At 40.2% G+C, this 26,883-nt stretch overlaps 1 protein-coding gene and 1 long non-coding RNA gene across 5 annotated transcripts in view; one reads left to right on the forward strand and one right to left on the reverse strand.

The window, feature by feature from the left end:
- The window catches only part of LOC113425922 (uncharacterized), a 169,035-nt gene that overhangs the window by 21,707 nt on the left and 120,445 nt on the right, over positions 1 to 26,883 (reverse strand). The window contains exon 4 of one of the 2 annotated variants that reach the window (XR_015750506.1): positions 4,258 to 4,293. The exons of the other annotated variant lie outside the window; for it this stretch is intronic. This is a non-coding gene — a long non-coding RNA (uncharacterized LOC113425922). Of the gene's footprint in view, positions 1 to 4,257; positions 4,294 to 26,883 lie in introns of those variants that run through there. 2 annotated transcript variants of the gene reach the window in all.
- Positions 2,476 to 25,006, forward strand: LOC148129928 (B-cell receptor CD22-like). Of its 3 annotated transcripts, none has more exons than XM_087970969.1 (13): positions 2,476 to 2,523; positions 4,766 to 5,161; positions 5,790 to 6,080; positions 7,494 to 7,754; positions 8,669 to 8,923; positions 10,180 to 10,446; positions 12,255 to 12,524; positions 15,309 to 15,569; positions 16,800 to 16,899; positions 17,178 to 17,247; positions 18,031 to 18,188; positions 20,262 to 20,346; positions 24,149 to 25,006. In XM_087970969.1, exons 1-13 carry the CDS (start codon positions 2,490 to 2,492, stop codon positions 24,308 to 24,310), a joined length of 2,610 nt encoding a protein of 869 aa, XP_087827095.1. In that variant the 5' UTR covers positions 2,476 to 2,489; the 3' UTR covers positions 24,311 to 25,006. The 3 variants fall into 3 exon arrangements, with proteins under 3 accessions (XP_087827095.1, XP_087827096.1, XP_087827097.1); XM_087970970.1 differs by having other exon boundaries at positions 17,178 to 17,238; XM_087970971.1 differs by lacking the exon at positions 2,476 to 2,523 and adding an exon at positions 4,327 to 4,621.

The raw sequence follows: 26,883 nt of genomic DNA on the forward strand, positions 1-26,883 counted from the left end.
AGCAATTTAGCAGTTTGATTCTCACCAGCTCAGGGTTGACCCAGCCTTCCATCCTTCTGAGGTTGGTAAAAGGAGGACCCAGATTGTTGGGGGCAGAGGTGGTATTCAGCAGGTTCTGACCAGTTCTTGAGAACCAGAAGAGGAAATTTTGGGTAGTTCAGAGGACTGGCAAATACCACCTCTGACTGGCCCCGCCCCCATCTCTTCTCTGCCTCCTGAGTCCCACCTGATCGACTGGGTCTTCTTTTGTTGCCCTACACAGGAGAACAGAGCTGGAAAGCAGGTTAGTGGGGTGGGGAGGGAATGGGGATTTTGCAGTGTCCTTCCCCTGGAGTGGGATGGGAATGGAGATTTTACTACCACGTCCACCAAGCCACGCCCACCAACCCACACCACACCCACCAAGCCACACCCACAGAACCGGTAGTAAAAATTTTTGAATCCCACCACTGGTTGGGGGCAATATGCTGACTCTGTAAAACTGCTTAGAGTGGGCTGTAAAGTACTACGAAGTAGTATGTAAGTCTAAGTGCTATTGCTATCCAACCCTGAATAATGCTGTCTCACCAATAGCCACTTTAGGACTAGGAGCTGGTATGAAACTTTACAGAGAAAATAATAGTATAATATCTTCCTATCCCAGATCCTTGGAAAGGGCTTGATAGTGGATAAAAATGTTATATCCAGTAAACAACTGGCTGATTATACGACGACCCATAATAATAAGAGGAACTGAAAGAAGAAAAAAGAAAAGAACAACAAAAATGTGCAAGAAAAAGAAAATGAAAGTTAAGAAATACAGAAATGATTTCCAAACTTCATTTCAATAGATAATTATAATCTGGTTGTAATTATAATATAATTGCAACCAGATTATAATGGGGGTTAATAGTGAATGTTTTGGGGAACGTGGATTTAATCATAGCCTTTCCCCAGCTTGGTCACTGTTTGTCACAAACAGGTTAAACTATTTAAAAATCCAACCCAATCCAGAAAGCGTTCATTGTTAAATTGCAGTTGCCAAACAATACTTTTCTGAAGAGATATTAAAATCATGCACTTAATTCAAATTATCAAGCATCACTTCAGAATTTTTAAATTGCACCATTTTGCAGCTTCAGGTTTTCTGGTATTTTCTGTCTAAATTAGATATGGGAAGTGGGTGAAATTAAATGAAAGAAAACTATTTTTACCCCCCCGAAGCTTCTCTTTTATTCACTGAATGAACCTGCTAAATCTAACAGATCGTTTGCACATCTGTATGGAAAGAAGAACTCTTTCTGAACATCATTTGTAGATAGATTAGTATTGAATAGAATAGAATAACAGAGTTGGAAGGGACCTTGAAGATCTTCTAGACCAACCCCCTGCTTAGGCAGGAAACCCTACACCACTTCAGACAAATGGTTATCCAACATCTTTTAAAAAACTCCCAGTTTTGGAGCATTTACAATTTCTGGAGGCAAGTTGTTCCACTGATTCAAGTTGTTCTCCCTGTCAGGAAATGTCTCCTTAGTTTTTGGTTGCTTCTCTCCTTGATAAATTTTCCTCCTGTTGCTTCTTGTCCTGCCCTCAGGCGCTTTGGAGAATAGCTTGACTCCCTCTTCTTTGTGGCAGCCCCTGAGATACTTTTGTTGAAGCAATTGGATTTTTTGTAAATGTTATAGAATCCTAAAACTGACGGTCATTTGAAGGTCACTGAAACTAGCACTCTGTCACTGGTCAAACATCTCAGAGAGATAGCCTTCCATCTTCTCTTTGAAGACCTCTCCTTTGAGAACTCATCATTTCCAGCGGCAGCCAGATAATCCTTAGCTGTCCCAATCTCTCTCTTTAGGTTCACTCAATGAAGAATCCTGTTCCCTGGTGCCCAGCTCATCTTTTAAATTTCTGGCCACCATTAAACAGGAGGAGTAAACGCTCTTAAACTGCTGGAGCTACCAAGATGAAACCAAGCTTGACCTTAGCGGATGCGCTCAGATCTTGTGTCACTCGAGGGTGGCAAGAAGGAAGTCACAGTGACAGATGTGCTGAGCTTGGAGACACAAGCTTTTGGACCGTCACAGAGGAAGGAGTACAACGAGGAGCTGGTTCTTCAGAAGCAGCTCACCTTCCAGAACCTCAACCTTCCAAGACCCAGTATGATCTTTAAGGCAAGTAATGATGTGTGAATGGGCTTGCCTGTTTTATTTTCTAACTTTAGTAGCATGAAAAAAAAAATCAGCCTGATAAACACAAATATCACCTCGAGTTTTAATGGATAGGGTGGCTAGAAAATAGCTCCAAGAAAGAAACAGCTACGAAATTGAAAACTAAACTGCAACAGAATCACTCACAGAGTGAAAAACCATTCTTAATTGGCATATTTTCATAAACACCCTTTTTTTTCTTTATAATCCGGTGTTGCCAACTTTATTAATGAACTTTCGTATCAGTTAGTGATACCTACAATTTGTATTCTGCTGTCTTTCCCTAGGTTTAAACTGACAATGAGGTGCTTCTTATGGATGCTGTTCCTTCCAGGTAACTGTTGTAAATGTGTGTATAACAAGTGTGTGTTTGTGTGTGTCTGTGTGTGTTTAGTATGTTCTGTCAAGGGAGAAAAGGGAATTTGAGCTACGTTAGATCATAACAGCAGAGAGTTGTTTGGTGAAGGCTGCAAAAAATAGATTGATTTGCCCTTAGGGCTTGAGGGATGTAATAACAGGGATCATTCAAGATTCAGAATGCCAAATGGCCGAATGGATGGGTAGAAATAAAGCTATCACGTCTTATCTTGTGATATAACATTCTGCTTTATGAGTTCACTGTAAGATATTCTTTGCAAAAGATTTTGTTACTATGAGTTTTTTTTTTAAAGAACAGAACAGAATTACAGAGTTGGAAGGGACCTTTGAAGGTCGTCTAGTCCAACCCCCTTGCTCAAGCAGGAAACCCTATACCAATTTAGACAAATGGCTGTCCAGTTTCTTTAAAATCTTCCAGTATTGGAACATTCATAACTTCTGAAGGCAAGCAGTTCCACTGATTAATTGTTCTGGCTGTCAGGAAATGTCTCCTTAGTTCTAGGTTGCGGCTCTCCTTGATGAGTTTCCATCCATTGCTTCTTGTCCTGCCCTCGGGTGCTTTGGAGAATAGCTTGGCTCCCTCTTCTTTGGGGCAGCCCCTCAAGTATTGGAAGACTGCTACTCTGTCACCCCTGGTCCTTCTTTTAAATTCAGCCTCTTCTATAACTAGGAAAGTTGGCGTAGATTTAACTTTCTAGACTTAATCTGCTGCATTCACATGCTTTGTGGGCAGGAAAAAAATAAATTCAATTTGTTCCATCGGGCTATTCGTGATATTTTCATAATTTAATTGTAGAATTTTAGTTTGTTGAGATTTTTTTTACTTTTGCTATCGAAATAAACAGACATGAAGTTAAAGTAACTTCTGGACCATGACAAGAAATTTAATAATTTTCAAAATCTTTCTAAGAGTGGAGTCAAAAACAATTTATTTGAGAATGTTATTGATATATCACATGCTTTTTTCAAACAGTAGCTTCCCTTGAAAATCTCCCACACAAATGGTTTCAAGATTGCATAAGTGTCAAAACAATCACAAAATGTGCATTACATGACAAATGTCAAGGCGAGGTTGGATCTTCCTTTCTAAGAGGGGTGGTGATGGCAAGTAAACCCACTAAAATAGTAAAAGTGAAATAAATAAGAACAACCCCAAATCAAACAAAAATAATAATATTATGTAATCTGGGTCTGAGGGAGATAATTGAAGGAAGTTCAAGAGTTTATTCGTAGCAATAGCAATAGCACTTAGACTTATATACTGCTTTACAATACTTTACAGCCCGCTCCAAGCGGTTTTCTTTCAAGCAGCATTGTCTTCTGCCCAAGGATATTTACTCATGTAGTAGGCTGTATTGTGATTATCCTTGTCATCTTCTTGTCTTTCATGCCACTCATCTTTTTACTACCTTCTCCTATTGGTATCTTATGATTTGTCAACTGTTGTATCTTATGATTTATGATATGTTGTATCTTATAATCTTATGATCTATGATGTATCACTTCATTGTTTGTGTGTACACTGAGAGCTCATGCACAGGAGACAAATTCTTTGTGTGCCCAATCACACTTGGATCCTATCCTATCCTATCCTATCCTATCCTATCCTATCCTATCCTATCCTATCCTATCCTATCCATCCCATCCCATCCCATCCCATCCCATCCCATCCCATCCCATCCCATCCCATCCCATTCCATTCCATTCCATTCTATTCTATTCTATTCTATTCTATTCTATTCTATTCTATTCTATTCTATTCTATTCTATTCTATTCTATTCTATTCCATTCCATTCTATTCTATTCTAAAATTTCTATTCTACTCTGCTCTACTCTTTCTTCTAAATTGGTGAGCTTTGGGATTATTGCATGTTTTTCTTTGTAATGCAACTCCCTCTGAGCCTCTCAACAGCTTCTTGGAAATTATTTTCAACTTTGTGATGAAGGAGCAGTGACTAGAATGGAAATGGAAAAACCTCCCTGGAGGAACCAAGCTATGGCTCGATCATTGCATTTCTTTATGATAGTGTCACTTTTTTTCCACTTCCAAACCGTGAGTAAAATCTGGGATGGGATGGAGGGTTTTCCCCACAGAAGTACGAAAACACTGCTGACTTGTTGCTTTCTCGGTGCATTTTGTTTTGAGAGGTAAGGAGATGGATCTTAATCAAACATCATTATTTGATTCTCTTTTCAGGTTGTTTAGGTAAACCATTATCTGTGACACCCCAACTCCTAAATGTTTGGGAGGGATCTTGTGTGGTCATTTCATGCAACATCGAAAAGGAGTATAACAGTCGATCTATCAACCATGCGTCCTTTGCTTGGTATTTTCAGCCTTCATTTGATAATACCCTAAATGATTACAGTGGAGTGCTCTTATATAACAGCAACCAGACAGCAACTGAAGTCAGTTTTGAGTTTAGTAATCGAGTGAAATTTGTGGGTGATTTGGGAAGCAAAAACTGCAGTTTGAAAATTTCCCAGCTCCGCCTAAGTGATAAAGGCATTTATGGGATCAGACTTTATTGGATAGCTGGAAAGTTGCAAACTCAAAAGAAATGGCTCGAAAAACTAGAAATTATTGTTCATGGTAAGTACTTCCGAGAAAATTATCTCTTCCCCTCTTTCTCCCATCTTTATTGGTACTAAAACTTGCCTTTGCAAAATATCACCAGTAAACTTTGGACTTGCAACTTCCGGTCTATAAATGATTGCAGGTTGTTAATTCAAAGGATGCAACAAGAAAATAGTGTTTTCCATCTATGGATACTTCACATACTCTGTTCTCCTAATTCAGCAGAAGGATGTGCTCAGTAGATTGGTCATATTTTCTCAAGTGGAGATGAAAGATTGTTCAGAAGCTATCTTCTGCCTTACCATGACCACTTGACTGGTGCACAGTTATAATATTTTGGTTTATTGTCCACCCATCTTTCCAATCAAGAGGTGCCCAAAATCCAAAATCTTTTTAGATATGATTACTGAATTATAATTGTTAATGTGATATTGTGGGAGGGGTAAATATATATTAAATGTAAAACAGTTATTTTGGCTTTTCTTTCTCCACTCCACTTTCTCCACTTCAATCTGAGTACATGATAAAATACTGGCTTGAACATGGTAGATTTCTAAATTAATAAATTATCTCTTTAAAAAGCAATTCAACTTTGTTCAACATTTGTGTAAAATGTTTTCTTTCTTCAATTATCTGATTGCAGAAACCCCTTCAGAACTGATAAAAACAGTGTCCCCAGAAATGACAGAAAACAACAAGTATACAGTGGCATGTTCAATACCTTATCATTGTTATGATGAGCCCATAAAATTGTCTATCCAAGGATTAGAAGATCATCTTGTGTTGCCCCCAAAAATTACCACTGAAAACCAGACAGTACAGACTGAACAGTCTTTCACTGCCACTTGGAAGGACCATGGGAAACAATTGACATGTTTGCTAAAAACCCTTGGGAGAGAAATAAAGAAACCATTTGCAAATCTGATGGTAAAATGTGAGTGTATAATGGGATAAAAGCTGATGCAGGGGTCAAGGGTATACCTAGGATATGACCAAATTGGCAAGATGGTGGACACAATGGGGTTGATCAAAGATTTGTCTATTTTTAAGGACATTCATGGCAAAGGTGACATACGGAAAGAATACTTTGTCTAATATGAATAATGAAGGGTGGACAACTCAAGTTGTTTGCTTTGGTACACAGAAGAATCTCTATGTGTAAAATAAAGACCTTTAGCAATCATGACCTTCAAAAATTTATGTCTCTGTTTTCTAGAAATTTCAGGGAAAGGGTTACAGATTCCATGGCTGTGTACACACACATCACAACCAATTATGTAACAATCTAGGACAGGGGTGTCAAACTCACGATGTCCTGGCAGCATTACGTGAGGTATCGCAACTTTTTCCCCCTTTGCTATACCGGGCGTGGGTATGGCCAGCGCGTGACGCATCCGGCCCGTGGACCATGGGTTTGACAGCCCTGATCTAGGAACTGCATTCAGAAAACAAACAAGCTAGTTTGTTTGATTTTTATGTCAGCTAGTTATAGTTTGGGCGGGAAAGAGACTTGCTCTGATGATAAAATGTATGTTTAGGTCTAGTTTGCTGTATGAATCTAGAAAAATGGTTTTAATTCAATATCTAAATAAGTATATTGTTTATACCAAACTAATGCCTGCTGAGAAGCCTAAAATGCATGGCTTGTTATTTTGATGCTTCATATAATAATTTCATTCTTCTATTAGAGACAATATTCCAAATTAGGCACAAGGCTAAAAACATTCTACAGCAGGGGTCCCCAAGCACTGGTCCGCGGACCGGCACCGGTCCATGGAACAAGTCCTACCGGGCCGCTGGTTTGCTGGGCGCCGCCATCTTTTTGATGAAAAAGTGCTTCCGGTGAGCTTTTCCGGGTAGAAAGCTCACCGGAAGCACTTTTCATCAAAAAGATGGCAGCGCCAGCTCTGAGCTTTTCCGGGTAAGCCATTTCTGCCGGAAAGCTCACGAGCTGGGCGCCATCTTTTGATGAAAAGTGCTTCCGTGAGGTCACGGAAGCACTTTTCATCAAAAGATGGCGGCCCCAGCTGATGCCATGCACCCAGCTGATGCGGTACCGGGCCGTGGCATAAAAAGGTTGGGGATCACTGTTCTACAGACTAAAAGGGGAACAAGGTTAGGCATTTTTGCTGAGCAAAAAGTATTATTTTTAAAAAACACTTTAATGCCGACTCATCCTTGACTCTGGGAATTTCTATGAGGTTGAAAGGAGTTGTCTCTATGAGGTAACTATAATTCTGAGGACTGTAATTTGAATGCTAGAACATTTGATCTTAATCGTTCCAATCATTTTTCCTCAAGTATTTTTCTGTTGTTTTATTTTAATTCTGAATCTTGTTTGTTTTAGATGTTCCCAAAGGAGTTAAAGTGAATGCTGAACCTGGAAGCATTGTCAGAGAGGGAAACAAACTGACTCTGGAATGTATAGTTAATAGCAGTAACCCGCCTGTGTTTTCTTATCAGTGGTATAAGAATGATGAAAATATACAATGGGGCCCCAGAAGCGAGTTTTATAATTTAAAAGGAACAGATTCTGGAAGTTACAGATGTGAAGTGAATAACGGCATTGGAATTGCGGATTCTGACAACCTGATGATTAGCGTCCGGTGTGAGTTGATTAATTGGTGCTGCTGAACACCAGTTCTCTCTTAAGGCCTCTTCACTGTCCAGTTCTTCTGAAGATATTTGCCTTTTCCAAAAGGAAGATCATGTACACTCACCTGCCAATTAGCCAACCTTTGAATTTTTAATTAAAATACCATGAAAAATATATGTCACGTACAGGTACAGTAAGCTGACCCTAGCAATGTTTGTATGTTTAATTTTCACAAGTGGTTTTAGCTGTGGACAATCCATGAGTTATCCATTTTTCATGGTATTTTGATTAAAAATGTGAGGATCAACTTATCCATGGATGGGCTTTAATGTAAGTAGATACAGAATATATATGGGTACTTTAAAAATATTACCATGTATACTTGTACATAAGCCCATCTGTGGATAAACCAAACCCAATTTTTCAGTGCCCACAGCAGTTTGATTCTCGCTGGCTCAAGGTTGACTCAGCCTTCCATCCTTCTGAGGTTGGTAAAATGAGGATCCAGATTGTTGGGGGCAATAGGCTGACTTTGCAAGCAGGTTAGAGAGGGCTGTGAAGCATTGTGAAATGATATATAAATGCTATTGCTATTGCTATTTTTCCAGAAACCAAATTTCCTGGTTTCTGGCAAAAAATGCTGATACGAAACAATAGTTTTGCTTAACAGCCTTGGTGTTTGTTTAATGACCACCTCAAAATAAAATCTGTGTGTGTGTGTGTGTGTGTGTGTGTGAGAGAGAGAGAGAGAGAGAGAGAGAGAGATATGACACAACAAAAACAGGCACAGTTACAATACTCAGTTTTGTTATAATCTTCTTACCCACATCAATTTGATTTATTCTGTTGCCCCTTCAGGAGGAAGAAATTGCCAAACATCTGCCTTAATAAAAACCCTGAAATCAATTTTGTTTTCAATCCCCCAGATCCACCAAAGGTCAACATTATAAAGCTACAATCACTCATCCAAGAAAAGGACAATGTGGTTTTGACATGTTCAGCCACTGGCAACCCTCCCATCAGTGATTATAAATGGTACAAAAGCAGCACACCTGATATTATCATGACTGGACCAAAACTGCAATTTGAGGCAATTCAACCCAGGGATTCTGATACCTATCTTTGTGTGGCCCACAACATGATTGGCCATTCAAATGCCTCTGTCACACTGAATGTTCATTGTAAGTAGAAACAGATCCTAGCACTGGAAGTTGTATTTAAAAAAAACAGCAGGCTGTTTAAACCACATGGCTGTGTATTACTTATAGATTAACAGGAGATTCTTTCCAGTCCACTCCCCAGTGTTGCTGGGGATGTTGAGAAAAAGACACAGTTGTTTTAAACCACGGTGGGAAGCTGCTACATTCAAGCTCCAAAGAACCACTCGGAGATTAAGCGCTGCACAGTCTTATATCTCCTCTCCCCCAATAGAGCACTTCAGAAAAACAGACCTGAGGCCCATATAATGTCCTTTGGACTTGCAGTGGTGGGATTCAAACTTTTTTACTACCAGTTCTGTGGGCATGGCTTGGTGAGCATGGCTTGGTGGGCGTGGCAGGGGAAGAATACTGCAAAATCTCCAATCCCTCCCCACTCCACTAATCTGCTTTCCAGCTCTGTTCTCCTGAGCAGGGCAACCAAAGAAGATCCAGCCGATCGGCTGGGACTCGGGAGGCGGAGAATAGATGGGGGCAGGGGCAGTCAGATGTGTTATTTGCCGGTTCTCCGAACTACTCCAAATTTCTGCTACCAGTCCTCGAGAACTGGTCAGAACCTGCTGAAGACCACCATAGGGACATTTCCCCCCTTCACTAAGCCAGGCGGGGGTGGGGCCACAACCACCTCTGCTTCGGAGGCCATTATATGGAAGGCTAAAAATACAGATTTCTAGATTCCATTGCAGTTGAATTGGTGGCAAATTTTTCATTCTAAAATTATCACAGTCATGGAACTCTTTCTTCAATATTAATATCGTGGAAATGAAACTCACAGCTCCCTCGAATAATAAAATTTGTCTTCCCACTCTAACAATGACAACAAAATATAACCTTCTGAAGTAGCTCTAATTATGAGCTGGCCAGTCTAAAAAAAATCTACATCTGGAACAACTGTTCATATGTACTTTTTATTGGGGATCAATGGGACACAACTGGGATTGTTGACATTTTTCTCACAATTCGCAGCACTTCAATCTTTTGTGGGCTGTAGCACATTGCACGCTGCACCATTTCAGCAAAGAAGTAAATAAGAGTTGCTGGATTGCTACTACCAATCTGTCTCAGTGCCTCTGCTAATTAAAAGTGGGGTACAACTTTGCAGAGATGCTTTGCAGAGAACTCTGAATTATCACTGCAAAGAACCTTTTTCAAAACCCAGAGAACTCTATAATTTATCTACTGAATTAAAAAAACAAACAAACATTGATTTTGTTTTGCAGATTGCCCCAAGGATGTCCAACTTTTTCATTCAAATCATTTGCCTATCAAAGAAGGTGACAAAGTCATTTTGAACTGCTCCGTGGGCAGTAGTTACCCCAGCAACAACAATTACAAAATTTTGGTATCAATTTTTGATGACACATCCAGAAGTCAGGGCTCGACACTGACAGTCGTTGCAATTCCTGAACCAATCACTTCTTACAGATGCGAAGCATGTAATAGTGTTGGCTGCACTTTCTCCCCAACCATCACTTTGGATATCCTTTGTAAGTAAGAATAACTATATGATGAGCTGGAAGCCTTTAAGCAGCTAAATTGTTCCTGGAGAGACCCACAAGAGCAGGGGGGTCAAACTCTATTTCATTGAGGGCCTCATCAGGGTTGTGTTTGACCTTGAGGGTGGGGGCAGAGTGGCCGTGGCTAGCTCAAAGTCACTCATGTTGGGGGCACCTCTGGGGCATGAGCTCTCTACCAGAGAAAATGGGCTCCCGACTTCTGTTTTTGGCTGTGATGGCCTCCTGCAACCCTCTGCCAGCGAAAATGGAGCTCATGGCCCTCTCTGGTCCTTCGCTGCTTCCAGACTGGCTTCGTGGGCCAGATCTGAGCATCCCATGGGCCACATCTGGCCCCTGGGCCTTGAGTTTGACATCCCTGCACAAGAGCATTGCCATTCAAGTCTTGGATATAGCAAGTATAAGAAATTGAACATGGAATAAATTATTTTAGAAACTCAAGTTATACATCTTTCAGGTTAGAGTGAAGGAGCACAATTTTGAGTGAAGGAGCACAAAAAAAGGGTGTGAGTAATAGATTAATGAATCAACTTTTGACGGAATTTAAATTTAAATGTTAAAATGGATTTATTCATATGCTAAAAACTTTTCTCCTTTTCGGTGTGTTAGAATTAGAATTTCAGTTGTAACTTTGGAAGGTGTTCTGATGGAGATATAGCAGAAGATCTTGCTATGGGCACCCTGCCTTTATGTTATTTCTTCATTGTTCTCCTCATCTTTCCTATCTCCTTATCTTCTTATGACGCTAACTTTGTTGTTTGTATCTAATGATTACATTGTTTTGTTTAGTACCCTAGTATGATTTATTGCTTATCTAGTATCCTATGACTATCACTAATTGTTGTATCTTATGATTTATGATGAACGTATTTTTATAATGACCATGACCATGATTTATCACTTATTGCTTGTATGTACATTGAGACTAGGGCTTATGCACTGGAGACAATTTTCTTGGCCAATAAAGAATTCAATTCTGTTCTGTTCTACTCTACTCTACTCTACTCTACTCTACTCTTTCTCTATTCTCTATTCTCTATTCTCTTCTCTCTTATCTTCTCTCTTATCTTCTCTTTTCTTCCATTCCATTCCATTCTATTCTCTTCTTCTCTTCTCTTCTCTTCTCTTCTCTTCTCTTCTCTTCTCTTCTCTTCTCTTCTCTTCTCTCTTCTATTCAATTATCTTATTCTATTCTATTCTATTCTATTCTATTCTATTCTATTCTATTCTATTCTATTCTATTCTATTCTATTCTATTCTATTCTATTCTATTCTATTCTTTGATAGAATCATAAACCTGCCTTACTTCAAGGAGCTCCAAGTGCACTCTCACCTTTATTTTTCTCCATAGTAAAAGCCCTGGGAAAATGATTGCCTAAAGTCACTCAATTAGCATCTGTAGCTGAAGATATACTTGAAGCTACATCTCCTAGTCCAAGTTCAATATTTCAACCACAACCTCATATTGACAAAGCTCTGGACATAATCAAATCATTGTGGGGCATTGCTGCCTACGGTTTGTACAAGCAAACAAACTGAGTAAAAAAAAAAATGTTTTAGAGTAGTTTGGGGGTAGGTGAAAAGTTGAGAATGATTTAATTAAAGAATATATAGCTTTGGGTTCAAAAAGGAAAGTGGATGCTATTAGTTGAGTTGTTCAGTGTAGCTAATGTATGCCCACAATGCTGGTCACTCTGGGCAAATGCTGGTCACTCTTGCCATATGTTCAAGAGCAATAGGATATCACTCTCTGTGCTTGCATTTCTCCTTTTGTCCTACAGATGGCCCCAAAGATGTCAAGCTCAATCGAAAACCTTCAGGGTTGGTCCTTGAAGGTAATCCTGTTCACCTGATTTGTAGTGTGAGAGTGGCCAACCCCAAACAACTCAGTTACACCTGGTATAAAAATGGGCAACTTCTGTCACTGAACTCTGCAGAAAATGTTCTATTCATCCAGAATGCCAGTTCAACGGATTCTGGCATCTACCGTTGTGTATCAAAAAACAACATAACAAAGGCAGAGTCTCCAACTATTAAGCTGGAAGTGAATTGTGAGTACAGATTCAGTGTATAGTCATGATATTCTTGCTGTGCTCAATGGGCTTTCTCTTCTAGGTACAATCGTTGTTGACTCAAGCTTGATTCTTGGTTACTGCTTTAGGCATAAAGCCATCTGGGTGACCTTAGGCCAATCCCTATTTCTTAAACTGTGATGATCCGGGAAGCAGCACACATGTAATAAATTCCCAAACGTAAATAAATTACCTTTAATGGCTCCAACTTGGCCTCACTTTTCAATTGTTCACAATTGGAGATTAAACTCTTTCCAAAATAGTCTCCAAAAGAAAGAAATACAGTCCAAACTCAAAGAACAGATAATGGAGAAATAAAAAACCAAAACAAACCGCACTGAAGGAATTTCCATGACAGACCAGGATAATTAATTGCAAACTTCAAGAAGATAGCAAGGCACGGTCCGTTGGAAGAATGCCAACCAAGATAAACCTCAGCCAGAAATAAAACACGCTTTGCTTCTAGCAACGCTGTGTTTTAAACATCCTTCCTTTATACTATTCCCACTAGCTGCAGCCAATGAGGGGGATCATGGCCACTTCTTCTCCGATAAGCCACATTGTTCCCTTCTCCATTCCTCCCTGCGTGCCCTAGGATGAAGAGTGGATGGGCCTGGGTCTTCCTCTGACTGCCCAGCTGGTATCTGCCCTTTCCCAGCCTCCTCCACAACCTCCAGAGCCACACTTCCACTCCCTGTCAGCTGTTCCTCCTCTCTCTCAGAGTCAATCTCCACCAGGGGCATGACACAGACCTAGGAAAGAGTCAAAGGGAAACTACTTTTGAAATTTTGTTCAGAAAAGTGCAGGAGTCGTCCAGACATTACCATAGTGCCAGTGGTGGGATTCAAATGTTTTTACTACCGGTTCTGTGGGTGTGGCTTGGTAGGCGTGGCAGGGGAAGAATACAGTAAAATCTCCAGTCAGAAGTCATATTTGCCGGTTCTCAAAATTTCTACTACCGGTTCTCCAGAACTGGTCAGAACCTGCTGAATACCACCTCTGCATAGTGCTCATACCATAGTCATCATAGGACTCTTCTTTCTCCTTTGGAAAATGAAATCTGTATTTCACAGAATATGGGGTAGTTTGCCATATTGGGTATGATTTGAGTGGAATCTAGTGGAATTTACTGCTGTCAGATGCGATCTTGACCCCGTAAGTGATTTTAAAAATGGACAAGACATATTCAATGGAGAACTGGAGGATCTATTATGTTTGTTGTCTGATTAGTCCCTTGTCAGTCATTCTAAACAACAGTGAAATGTGATTACTTTCCTCTCTTGCTTCTACGGTCTTCAGATGCTTTTAGGTGATTGCTATGTGACAAAAGATGAAGGACTTGACAAAATAATATTTTGCAATCTTTTTTTAAAGAAGTAAATATAACTTTAATGTATAGTCATATAAAAGTACAATATCATCCAACTATCAATACATACGCTGAAATAAATTTCAGATAAGATGTCAGATCCATATTTTATTATTTGATTTAGTTTTAGTCATATTTTTAGGTGACCTGATCTAATTTATAGTTATTTGTGCATCCTGGTCTCTGTATGATCAGAATACACTTCTGAAATTCATATTTACACCAGTGTTTTACTCATTTTTAAGTTTGCTCACAAACATATTCACCATTATGTATCTTTTTGAATATACACTTTAGGGAAACACATTTGCATGCTAAGACTTTTTATTTTATTTACTTCAGGTTTACATTTTTTCCTGTCTCACATTCTGTTAATTTTTAAGTATATGATATTATGGTTGGAAAACTAGTTTAGCTTAGGATTTATGGAAAGTATTTTATTGCATTTGGAATATGTTTTTTTGGATTTTAAAAATCCTTGATATATATTTTTATTGTTTACAACTATAAATACAAAACACAGAGTAGCCATTTTGGCATTACTTTGCCATACATACCAAAGATGTAGTCAAAACCATTAACATTTATATTATTGGTACAATATTTACATTTTGGTTCCAATCCTCCTTTTACAATCTTGATAACTTTGAGATATATGTCAAAGAATGGTCCCATAAACTTTGGCTCCAGTTTCTCGCTAGGGAGTTTTAGCCTCAGATATTTTGTGGAGAGGTAGGCCTTCTCCCCCAACTGGAATAGTCATTGCAGGGCTCGGTGTTTGTCTGCCTGTTTTTTATAGTTCTGCGTTGCTTTAACTAAGTACTTTTTAAACATTCTCCCAAGTTGCTTTCAACGTTGATATCCAATCGGTCAGGCTGACTGAGGAGGAGGGATCCCTTAGATACTCAGGCATTGGGATGAAGTCCATACCATGAACTACCTTGAAGGGGGTTAATCCTGTGCTACTGTGAACATCATTATTGCACTCAACCTCCATGAAAGGCAGGAGGTCCACCCAATTGGACCGCTGATAATTCACATAGCATCTCATATTGCTCTAACATGGTGTTCAGTCTCTCTGCCCCCCCATTGGTGCTCGGATGAAAGCTGAGCTAAGGCCCTGGGATGACCCAATAGACCATATGAACTCTCTCCAGAACTTAGCCGCTAATATCAACTCCCAGAATTCCACAACCAACATGACCACTGCTAATAATTCAAGAAGTGGAAATATCAGGAAGTTACCAAGATTGAGATATAATGGTTATGGAAGACTATTTCTCCACCTATGTCTCTTGTTGAGTCCTTATAAATTCCTTTGCCTTGTAGCAGATGCGGAGAATCAAATATACAAAAGCTGGATTAAAACGAGTGACTCTTTCTTTTTCTGACAGATGCGCCTCGTAATGTTCATCTAACTCTAGACAAGAAAGATGTGACTGAAGGAATGGATCTCTATATGAGATGTGATAATGATGCTTACCCATCAGTAGCTACTTACAAGTGGTATTGGAAAGGAGAAGAAATCCCTATGGAGAATTCAAAATTCTTAATTCTCAGGAAAATTAAGGTTGAGCATTCAGGAGATTATCTCTGCAGAGCATTCAATACTGTCTCTAATAGGGAATCACAGCTCATCACCATTAGTGTATCCTGTGAGTATTTCCCTTGAAAAATATGGTTACAATTCCTAGATGACCATCCTTGATTAAGAAATTCTGGGCAATGGAAAGACAACTAGTCAAACGGAACGAGGCAATTTCATGTTCTGCAAATATTTTGGAGAGCAGCTCCAAAATATTCGTGTTGGCTTGGAGATTCATGAGGATAGAAATCAGACTGGCTGATCTTAAAGTACAATTTTTTTGGATGAGCAATTCATAACTGAAGAATTATCTATGAAGTTTAGTCTGTTTTCAGAGTGGGATTTGTTATTTTTATACTTGGATTTAGGAGATAAATAGCAATAGCACTTAGACTTATATGATGCTCTACAGTCCTTTACAGAGTCAGTTTTATTGCCTCCAACAATCTGGGTCCTCATTTTACCAACCTCAGAAAGATGAAAGGCTGAGTCAACCTTGAGCTGGTGAGACTTGAACTACCAAACTGCTGGCAGCCGGCAATCAGCAGAATTAGCCTGGAGTAGTGCATTCTAACCGCTGCGCCACCATGGCTCAAAGCTCAGAAGAAAGTTATAGATTATTCCTTAAAAAACAAAGCAAAAATGAAAACATAAAAACCAAAATTGAATGAAAAACCAGATACCTTGATGCAATTTAATTCATCTATTTTGCAAACTGTATTTCTCTCCTTCTCTCTCTCTCTCTCTCTCTCTCTCTTTATACTAACATTCCCTAATATATGGATTTTTAGTAAACCAGTTTCCATAGTATAATCTATTACTAGTATACATTTTTGTACACACTTCCCCCAATATATCCAACTTTTCCTGTGCAATATATATGTGTCCCAATTATGTGCATTTATTCATGTGTGTTTGTGCATGCACATGAAGGTGTGAATTTTTAAGCCAAGAGGAATTCAGAGAACATTGCACATTAAAACAATTAATTTTATGTCTGGTTGAGTTGAGCAAATAAGATGTAAGCTTAAAGCTTTTCTTTTTAGTATTATCCACACTTAGAATTGAGTCTCTGCAAAGCTATGTCCAGAATAAAAGCAAATAAATGACAGTAGTTGAATGTTGTTCTATCATTTACCGCTTGTGGGTACCTCTGAGCATGCCAACTATATCAATAGAAATATGATGGGGGCATTGATTAGCGTAGGTTGGATGAGCAAATAAGGTCATGGATTCAATCTGGCAAAAAATCAAATCGACATCCTACTAATCTTTGTCATTTTTCATTTGTACTGTGCAGTCAGCAGAGCTACAGTGATGAAACACATCTTGATTGGCCTTGGTGTGGTTCTTGCCTTTATTATGTTACTGGGGTCGCTGCTTTATGGCTTGAAGAAATGGTAAGTGAGAGTCGATAGCCTGCAGGCAATGATCAACAGTAGACATGATGGTCAATATCCTACTGATAGCGTAGGGTGCCCTGCAGATAAGAAGGATAGTGGGGTAAGTCACTTTTTTGCTCAGTAATTATTTTCAAGATTCTTTGCTCCATAATTGGCTGATGGGGGACACTTCAAAAGAAAGCCACTTGATGAGAAGTGAGGTACCATCAAAATCAAATCAAACCTTTATTGCAGTCTAACTTGGAGGTGACCTAACTCTGTTTCTCCTCTTGCAGGAAGAAAACAATACGTTCGGACATTGACAGTGCACAGAGGCCTGCCAGAGGCTCGTTTTTTGTGAGGAAGGTTAAAAATCACTTTCAATTGTTTTCTATGGTACAGTAGAGGTGGAGAAGGCATTAAGGAGGATTTGTAGGCCTTTTAGCTCGCTTCCAGTTCTAATACCCTTAATGTTCCTCCTTCTTTCAAATCCAGGGATTGTGTTATTAGCCTATAATAAAGGTAAAGGTTCCCCTCGCACATAGGTGCTAATCGTTTCCGGCTCTAGGGGGTGGTGCTCATCTCCGTTACAAAGCTGAAGAGCCAGTGCTGTCCGAAGACGTCAAAGTGGTCCCTATTTTTCTACTTGCATTTTTACGTGCTTTTGAACTGCTATGTTGGCAGAAGCTGGGACAAGGAATGGGAGCTCACTCCATTACCGCTAAACTGCTGACCTTACTGATTGTCAAGCTCAGTGTCTTAGCCACTGAGCCACCGTGTTCCTTAGCCTATAATACTTCTTCTCTATTTATTGACTGAGAACGAGGTGTAGTGGAAGATGAAATCCTTGTAACCTGCAATACATGGGTAGGAAAGAAACAGGGAGGAAAAAGTGAAGGGAAGGGGAAGGAAGAAGAGGAGAAGGAAGGAGGGAGGGAGGAAGAAAGAGTGCGTAGTGGTTCCTAGCTTGGAGATTGTGGGTGACTCTTTCTCATATCCTTAAATGGATACAATTTGGCCAGCATCCAGATTTTCATTTTCCAACAAGCTGCACTGATCAAATTCTTCCTCTTTTAGTGCAGTTATGAAATTGGAGGGGTAGTAGTCTTCCCTGGCTAGAATATTGAGATTTTTTTTTCTTCCCCTTAGGCCAAGCGAGAAGTACCACCTAATAACAACTCCAAACTAAATGAATGTAGAAGAGACTGCCCCCTAGACCACCAGAACGAGGAGCAAGATGGCACCATTTCATATGCAACACTCCAGTTCCCCCACAGTGGGTTACATAACCGTACTATTTATTCCAGGTATGATGATCAAACGATAAAGGATCTAAGAAACCATAAGCTAGCTTCAGCTTGTGGAAGATTCTCGATACATTCTACCCCTTCCATCACTATGCCTACTGCTTCCTCCTCATCCCGGTTCCCACAGTCCCTCTATTCCCACAGTCCATCTATTTGCCATTCCCTTTGGATCGCCGGCATCTTTCGGGAGACAGAGAAGATGGACAAGCTGAGCTTCTGCTTTCTCACTTGGAGAGAGAACGTGAAGAGCAGGAAGGAGAAAAACGAACAGTCACAAGATCAGGAGCTTACATGGATTGACAATGCCCCCGCCCCAACTGATGCCACAGGGCCTGGCCTTGGTGCTAATCCTGGTTCAATGCAGAGGTCAAGATAAAGTCCTTTAGATTAGAGCTCTTCAGATCTTAGAAGGGGCTGTTTGGATTCAGTGAAGGCTGAAGTATAACTTATCTCAGAAGTCCTTTATCAAGTGCCCAATACTTTATTTATTTATTTGTTTGTTTGTCAAACATGTACAAGGTAACACGTATAAGTATGAACATAAACATGAACAAAGGGAGTAAATACAGATAAACAGGGACAGTAAGACAGGGACAGTAGGCACGCTGGTGCTCTTAGGCACGCCCTCTTTAAGGACCTCTTAGGAATGCGGTGAGGTTCACAATAGACAGTTTGAGGTTGAAGCTGTGAGGGGTTGAGGCTTTAACAACAGAGTCAGGTAGGGCGTTTAACCAGTGCTCCTTTAACCAGTGGAATTAGTAGTGTGTGTTTCCTTTTACTTAGTGGAAGTACTTCGGAGCATTTGCAGTCCAAAGTGATCAACTGAGGTCACTTTGCAAAGGTAGAGTAATTTACTTCCACAGGATGCTACATTATATCAGTTTGAAGATGGTCAGTTGTGATTCATGAGGCTGACTAGATATACAAAACAGCAAATTATCGTCTCCTTGTCTGCTGAAATTCCATGCAGGAGGTCTATCTTTGAAATCATAGCCATATTTTTTCTGTGTATCTGCTCCAAAGTCAGTTTAGTTCCAGTCTATGAAGAAGGAGAGCAAAGTTCCTGTGGATCCTAAGTAAAAAAAAGAAAAAGAAATCTAGGTGATGGTGTACAAAAACATGCAAAGTAGAAGTCAACTAGAGGCACAAATTTGTCTTCTATTACAATATCCTAGGAGCTTTTCTTTTCCATATTTTATTCTAGTATGTGTGTATGTATGTATCAGAGGTGGTATTCAGCATGTTCTGACCAGTTCTGGAGAACCGGTAGTGGAAATTTTGAGAACCGGCAAATACCACCTCTGACTGGCCCCACCCCCATCTATTCTCTGCTCCCGAGTCCCAGCTGATCGGCTAGCTCTCCTTTGTTTGCCCTGCACAGGAGAACAGAGCTGGAAAGCAGGTTAGTGGGATGGGGAGGGAATGGGATTTTGCAGTAACCTTCCCCTGCCATGCCCACCAAGCTACCCCATGCCCACCAAGCCACGCCCACAGAACCAGTAGTAAAATTTTGTGAATCCCATCACTGGTATGTATGTATGTACCCTGTTTCTCCAACAATACGGCCTCCCCCAATAGGAAGTCCCAGCATGTTTTATAGGCATGAAATGAAATTAAGCCCCTCCCCCCAAATTAAGGCCTATATTAAAACATGCGAAATGGGGGGGAATGGTGGGGGGGGGGCTTACCGTTAGGAAGTACTTTTGTGGCACACCCGGATATGGTGCTGCCTGCGTTGACCCCGATACGAAGTGCCCCACCAACGCCGAGGTCAACATCCAAGCCGTCGCCACCCACCCGCCCGAAGATGCAAGGGGGTGGGGATTAAGTCACCCCCGAAAAGACGGCCTAGCCATTTTTTCGGGGCTCAAAAAAAAAAAAGACCCGGGCTTATTATATGAGAAACACGGTATGTATGTATGTATGTATGTATGTATGTATGTATGTATGTATGTATGTATGTATGTAAAAAGTTATTTTGAAGAGAAGAAACAAATGATAGCAAGGCAACTGATGCAACAGAAAGTCAGGTCATCAAATAATCTCACGCAGTTAATGTCTTTTTGATTACAGTGTCATGCAGCCAAACGTGGGACTAGATTCCTCAGAGAACAGCGTGATCTACAGTATAGTAAAGAAACCTGCATTCCACCCCAAGGTACATGTCCTGTTCGAGCTGGATCCCTCTGAGTTATAAACCAGGGACATTCCTGACCCTGTACCTCAGATATTGCTGGGGTTGCAGATCTCAGAAGGTTCAACCAGAACATCTGGAAGGCATCCATTTGGGGAGGGCAGAAGTTCCGTTTCCTTTCCTGTTTTCATTCCATATCAGAGATAGAAAGTTTGAGTAGATCATAGAGATACTATAAGTCTCCTACAAAGTGATGCCATTCCTTAATGTCATTTTTGGTGATAATACTCAATATTTTTTTCTACTGATTTTCTATTCAAAGACCAAGTATATATATAGGAGCCACTAGATATGACCCTCACCAGATTTTTTTAAAAAATGTATTTGTCAAGCATGCATTTGATAATATATATAAGTATAAACATGATTATTAATACATGAAATAGATACAAATAAAAGGGAACATTAAGACAGGGACAGTAGGCATGTAGGTACGCTTATGCACGCTCCTTGCAGACCTCTTAGGAAAGGGGTGAGGTCAACAGTAGACAGTCTAAGTTTAAAGTTTTTGGGGTTTGGGGAAGAAACCACAGAGTCAGGTAGAGTATTCCAGACATTGACCACTCTGTTGCTGAAGTCGTATTTCCTGCAATCGAGTTTTGTGCAGTTTAATATGAGTTTGTATCTATTGTGTGCTCATGTATTGTTGTGGTTGAAGCTGAAGTAGTCATTGGCAGGTAGGACATTGCAATAGGTAATTTTATGTACTATGCTTAGGTCAGACCGAAGGCGGCGTAGTTCTAAGTTACCTAAGCCTAAAATTTCAAGTCTGGAGGCATAGGGTATTCTGTTGTGAGTAGAGGAGACTCTCTCTTGAAATATTTTTGGACTCTCTTGATTGTATTAATGTCCGATATGCAGTGCGGATTCCTGATAGATAAGCTGTATTTGAGAATTGGTCTACATGTTTGAACTACATGCTTGGACTACAACTTCTATCACCACCAGGCAGCCTGTCAGGAGACGTGCTGGCCTGAGATAATGAAATCTGAAATCCAGTTTATGAGAAAGTCATGGTCTTTTGATTCAGCTTCTTCTTTTAGGATTTTTTGTTGCTGTTGGTACAATTCATGAGAAATGATCATCCTTGAAATAGCAATTTATTTTTCTTTAAAAAGGCAAGCGTGTGCTTCCCTTTTTCTGGGCTGAGTTTCTCTACTATATGATGTGGTCCCAAGGGCTTTTGCTGTTTAGGCGCTTCCCTCTTAGGCTTGCCAGCTTTTATTTTCATAAAGTCCCTGTAGCTTTTTAAAGCAACATGTAAAGCAGAAATTGAATCATGAACAAGGATGGGCAGCTTGGGCTTCTTCTTCAGTCTATTTCTGCATGAACATGTGGATTTATTTGAAAAATGAAAGGTGTGCAAAGATCTTTGTTGGCAATTGGCATGCACATTTTCATATATGTTTTTGTGTCGGCATATGCACTTTTTGCAAGCAATTCTTCCTTTTTAAAAGTGCCATTTTAAAGAGATGACAGAGAGAGGGCTGTTAAATTTTTAAAATCTGTAATCATGAGAGTATGGAATTTTTTTCAGTTTAAGTGTTGCTTTCTTGCAGTTTAGGAAACGTGAACATCTAAATAGGCTTCAGAATAACAAAAAGTTGTTATTAGAAAATAGAAAACAGTAGTGTTGGCAGTGTTCATCCCCTTTTCATCAAGTAAGCTGACAAACACCCCACCACACAAAGAAAAATAAAGAATTGTTCACGAAGAAGAGGGAAAACAGAAAGGGAATTTGAAAAACCACAAAGAAAACTCTGGCACACGTACTTTGACTTCAATTCAGTTTTGATTAGGTGACATTCAAAAGGTGAGTTTCACTTGATCCATTAGGTCAAGTTTAAAAAATGTGATCTACACTGACAGATCATGGCTCTCCAGAATTGCAGAGTGGAGTCATTCTCAGGTCATTTAAAGGTTCTGATGACTGAACTTTTTTTTTTTTTTATTTTATTTTTTTTATTTATTTTGATTTGTCAATTGTTTACAAGATAATAAGTACAAGTGTATACATAGTTGTGAATATATGAAATGGGTACATATAAGAAAAATAAAAGAATAAGAGAAACAATAGGACAGGGACGGTAGGCACGTTGGTGCGCTTATGCACGCCCCCTACAGACCTCTTAGGAAAGGGGTGAGGTCAATAGTAGACAGTCTAAGGTTAAAGTTTTTGGGGTTTGGGGAAGAGACTACGGAGTCGGGTAGAGTATTCAGACATTGACCACTCTATTGCTGAAGTCGTATTTCCTGCAATCAAGTTTGGTGCGGTTTACTTTGAGTTTGTATCTGTTGTGTGCTCTTGTGTTGTTATGGTTAAAGCTGAAGTATTCATTGACAGGTAGGACATTGCAATGTATGATTTTATATACCATGCTTAAGTCGGACCGAAGCGGCGTAATTCGAGGTTTTCTAGTTTTAGAATTTCGAGTCTGGTGGCGTAAGGTATTCTATAACGGGTAGAAGAGTGGAGAACTCTTCTTGTGAAATACTTCTGGACTTTCTCAATTGTGTTAATATCACATACGTGATAAGGATTCCAGACTGATGAACTGTATTCGAATATTGGTCTAGCAAATGTTTTGTATGCTCTGGTTAGTAGTGAGATATTACCAGAGAAAAAGCAATGTAGGATTAGGTTAACAACTCTTAATGCCTTTTTGGCTATGTAGTTGCAGTGAGCTCTAGCACTTAGATCATTAGAGGTGAGTATTCCCAGGTCCTTTACAGAGCTTGGGTCATCAACAAGATCTTGACTATTCAGCTTGTATTTTATTTTCTGATTTTTTTACCAATATGTAAGACAGAGCATTTATTTGTTGAGATTTGGAGTTGCCATATGTTAGACCATTCAGATACATAGTCTAGATCTTTTTGAAGGGTAGTAGTATTGTCTGTGGTATTGAACAGCTTTACTTTGTTCACATTTAAGTACAGGTAGTCCCCAACTTACTCCTTTAGTGACCATTCAAATTTACATTACTGAAAAAAAGTGACCTAGGACTCCTTTTCACAGTTATGGCCTTTGTAGCTTCCCCATGATCATGTCATCGGGATTCTGGAGATAGCCCTAATTAAATCATGAGCCTCAAGCCAAGCTTTAAAAAACTCAAAAGATTTATTAGGAGCAACATGCCGGCATACATAATTCACATTCACCTGTGACCCTGTTTCCCCACTCCCCCCTGGGTGTTTCATAAATCAGATTCTCCAATGAAGCACATTCATGGGGCGGGTGTCATCAATCACATTCTCCAATAAAGGATTTTCGTGGACAGAAGATCCAGTTGCCTAGCTACAATGTTTTTTAAGATAATGGTGGAATGTACTTCTGGTTTTACTGCCATACTGCTCCTTCAGATTCCGCCCCCCTTGTTGATGGCAACTTGAAAACAGGCATAGGAATGTTTTACGAGTTGACACGTGTGATCAAAATTCAGATGCTTGACAACTGGTTCATACTTATGAACACGGCTGTATTTGAAGGTCACATAATCACGTTCTACAACCTTCTGACAAGCGATGTCAAGGGGAAGAACTGCTTCACTTAACAACCGGGTGACTAACTAACCAACTGCAGTGATTCACTTAACAGCTGTGGCAGGGGAGGTTGTAAAATGGGGCACAACTCAGTTAACAAATGTCTCACTTAATGATAGAGATTTTGGGCTCAATTGTGGCTGTAAGTCGAGGACTACCTGTATAACGTTCACCTGAATCTAATATCCTTTACCTAAACAAGTTCCTTCTCCTCCTGTTTTAGAATGACACCAAGGTGGATTATGAGAATGTGGTGAAGAAAGAAGAAGAACTGCACTATTCTTCCTTGGAGAACCTAGCACCACGCTTCCATCCCACCAACGTAGACTTAGAAACAGATTCTGAATCAGAAGACAGCATCCAGTATGCAGCTCTGAAGCACTGATCTACTCAAGCATGCCAAGATCAGGACTCTCCAGCTAGGGAGTAGAAAGGGATTAGAATTGGGTGTGTCTAAAAAGTTTTCTTTTTACAGCCAAGAATAGCAGAGTTCTGCGGGTAGAAGAAGAAAGATAACGTAGGATAAAGGGCTAATAAAGCCAGTATTAATGTTTATATTGTGTGTCCAAGTCAACAACAGAAGCTCTATGGCTGGTATAATGGTCAGCTTTCAACGTAGAAACCTAATTCACTGGTTTACATGACTGCTAAAGCTTGCTCTTCTCTTTCTGATATTCAATCCACTCCTTAGAAACTATTACAGAAAGGCTCAAACGTGTTCTTGTAGGTGCTTTTTTTTTTCAAGAGGCAACTGGACTTTCTTGTTTTTCTTTGAAGACATTTCACTTCTCATCCAAGAAGGTTCTTCAGCTCAAAAAGCACCTTTGGAGCAACTATGACTTGGAGGACTGAGAATCTCCATAGACTTGTTCATATAGTTTGGTTTTTCAATTCCCACAAATAGGACTTTTTCAGGCCAGAGATCTTCTCAACTAGACAATCCAAATTTGCTATCTGTGCCATCAAATAGTCCTGCATTGTATCTTCTGCCATGGTACAGTTACTTCCAGCTTACCGGTTCCAACCATGTAAGGTCTATTACCAATCAGTTCTTCAAAATAAATTAAGCAATAATCCCAGATATACAGTTTTCCTTCTGTGCTTCTCAGAGTAGAGTTAGATAAATTTAGCCAGGTACGTTAAATCCAGCAATCTCAGCTTGATAAGTAGCTGTGTTTTTTGTTTTTTTTTGGATGTAAGCTTAATGTTTTGGGCAAACTAAGCCCATTTTGTTAGTGTGTTGTTCAAAAAAAAAAAAAAAAAGCTCATAAAATTGGGTATGATTCACTTAAAAACTGCCTTGTCAGCAATAGAACTTCTGGTCCCAATTGATATTGTAAGTCAAGGACTACCTGTTATCTTTTATGAAGTCATTCCAAAATGTATGATGGCACCAGTGGTGAAATTCAAATTTTCTTACTACCGGTTCTGTGGGCATGGTTTGGTGAACATGGCATGACCTGGCGGGTGTAGCATGGCTTGGTGGTTGTGGCAGGGGAAGGATACTGTAAAATCCCCATTCCCTCCCCATTCCTAGGGGAAGGTTATTACAAAGTCCTATTCCCTCCCCAACCCACTAACCTGCTTTCCAGCTCCGTTCTCCTGTGCAAGGCAACAAAGAAACCCAGTCGATCAGCTGGAACTCAGGAGGCAGAGACTAAATGGGGGCGGGGCCAGTCAGAGGGGATATTTGCCGGTTCTCTAAAACTACTCAAAATTTCCACTACCGGTTCTCCAGAACTGGTCAGAACCTGCTGAATACCCACCTCTGAGCCAATTTATTAAGTACCAGAGAAAATTATAATTTGAAGAATGAAGGTAGAGTTGGTCCCTGTTTCCTTGTCAAATGCTGGGCATGCAAATGGGATTACTTTGTAAGTAATTCTTATACCTTCTCCCTGGGAAAGCATCCTTCATCAACCCGTTTTAGAGGCACTTAAAGATACCAGCCATCAGCAAATGAACAAACATCACTGGAGGAAGGAGTTGCGGTAAGGAGAGCCACTTAGAGGGAAGGCAAACAACAGCTGTAGATAAAGGAAGTTAAACAGCAATTTGGTCAATATTCTTCTTTCATTGGCTAGATAACTGTCAGAGAAGTCATTATGGGCCCCATTTCCCCTCTAACCAATCCCTGACCTTTGGGACACTTCATCAGATAACATCACCCTGTTTGCTTTTGTGCCACGCAAGGTTGATCTGTGGTGGAAGTCTGGCTGATTGACGAGGCTGTTTTTGCTGACAGAATAGAGTCTACACAGTTAAATGTAGTGTAGCAAAATGCTCAGCTGTCTGGGGAAGACACACCTAAGGGCTGGATGCTTCCAGAAGATGCTGACTCCGATGCCTTCATAAAGTCCAGAGCTTCATGTACTCTACCCAGAGAAAGAACTTTCCCAGAACCCACCTCCCCAAACACAACAGTTTCTTGCATTGAGATGGAAATCAATAGATAGTATTAGTGACTCTTTGGTATAATAAATAGAGGGTTGAGCTTTGGACACAGTCAGTGGTGGGATTCAATTTTTTTTACTACGGGTTCTGTGGGCGTGGCTTCATGGGCGTGACAGGGGAAGGATACAGTCAGAGGTGGGATTGGCTGGTTCTCCAAACTACTCAAAAGTTCCGCTACAGGTTCTCCAGAACCAGTCAGAACCTACTGAATGCCACCTCTGGTCCAGTGGTGGGATTCAAATATTTTTGCTACCGGCTCAGTGGGCGCGCTTTGCGCGCATGCGCACATTTTGCATGCACTCATGTGCAAAATGCACACTTTGTGCAGGTGCAGAGGCGTTCAAACTCACCTCCTGCAAGCCTGCACGATCCCGATTGTTTCAGCAGCTGCCGCACAGCACTTTTCTGTGCCACACAAAGCAGCTGCGCGTCAAATTCAGCAGATAAAAGTGAGCATGGGAGCCCAGGTGGGTGGGTGGGCCCAACAGCAAAGCGGCAGAGAGA

The sequence above is a fragment of the Notechis scutatus genome, chromosome 8, assembly GCF_049901735.1.
Source record: "Notechis scutatus isolate UNSWTSFEM ecotype Mainland chromosome 8, rNotScu1.2, whole genome shotgun sequence".
Classification (NCBI taxonomy): Eukaryota; Metazoa; Chordata; class Lepidosauria; order Squamata; family Elapidae; genus Notechis; species Notechis scutatus.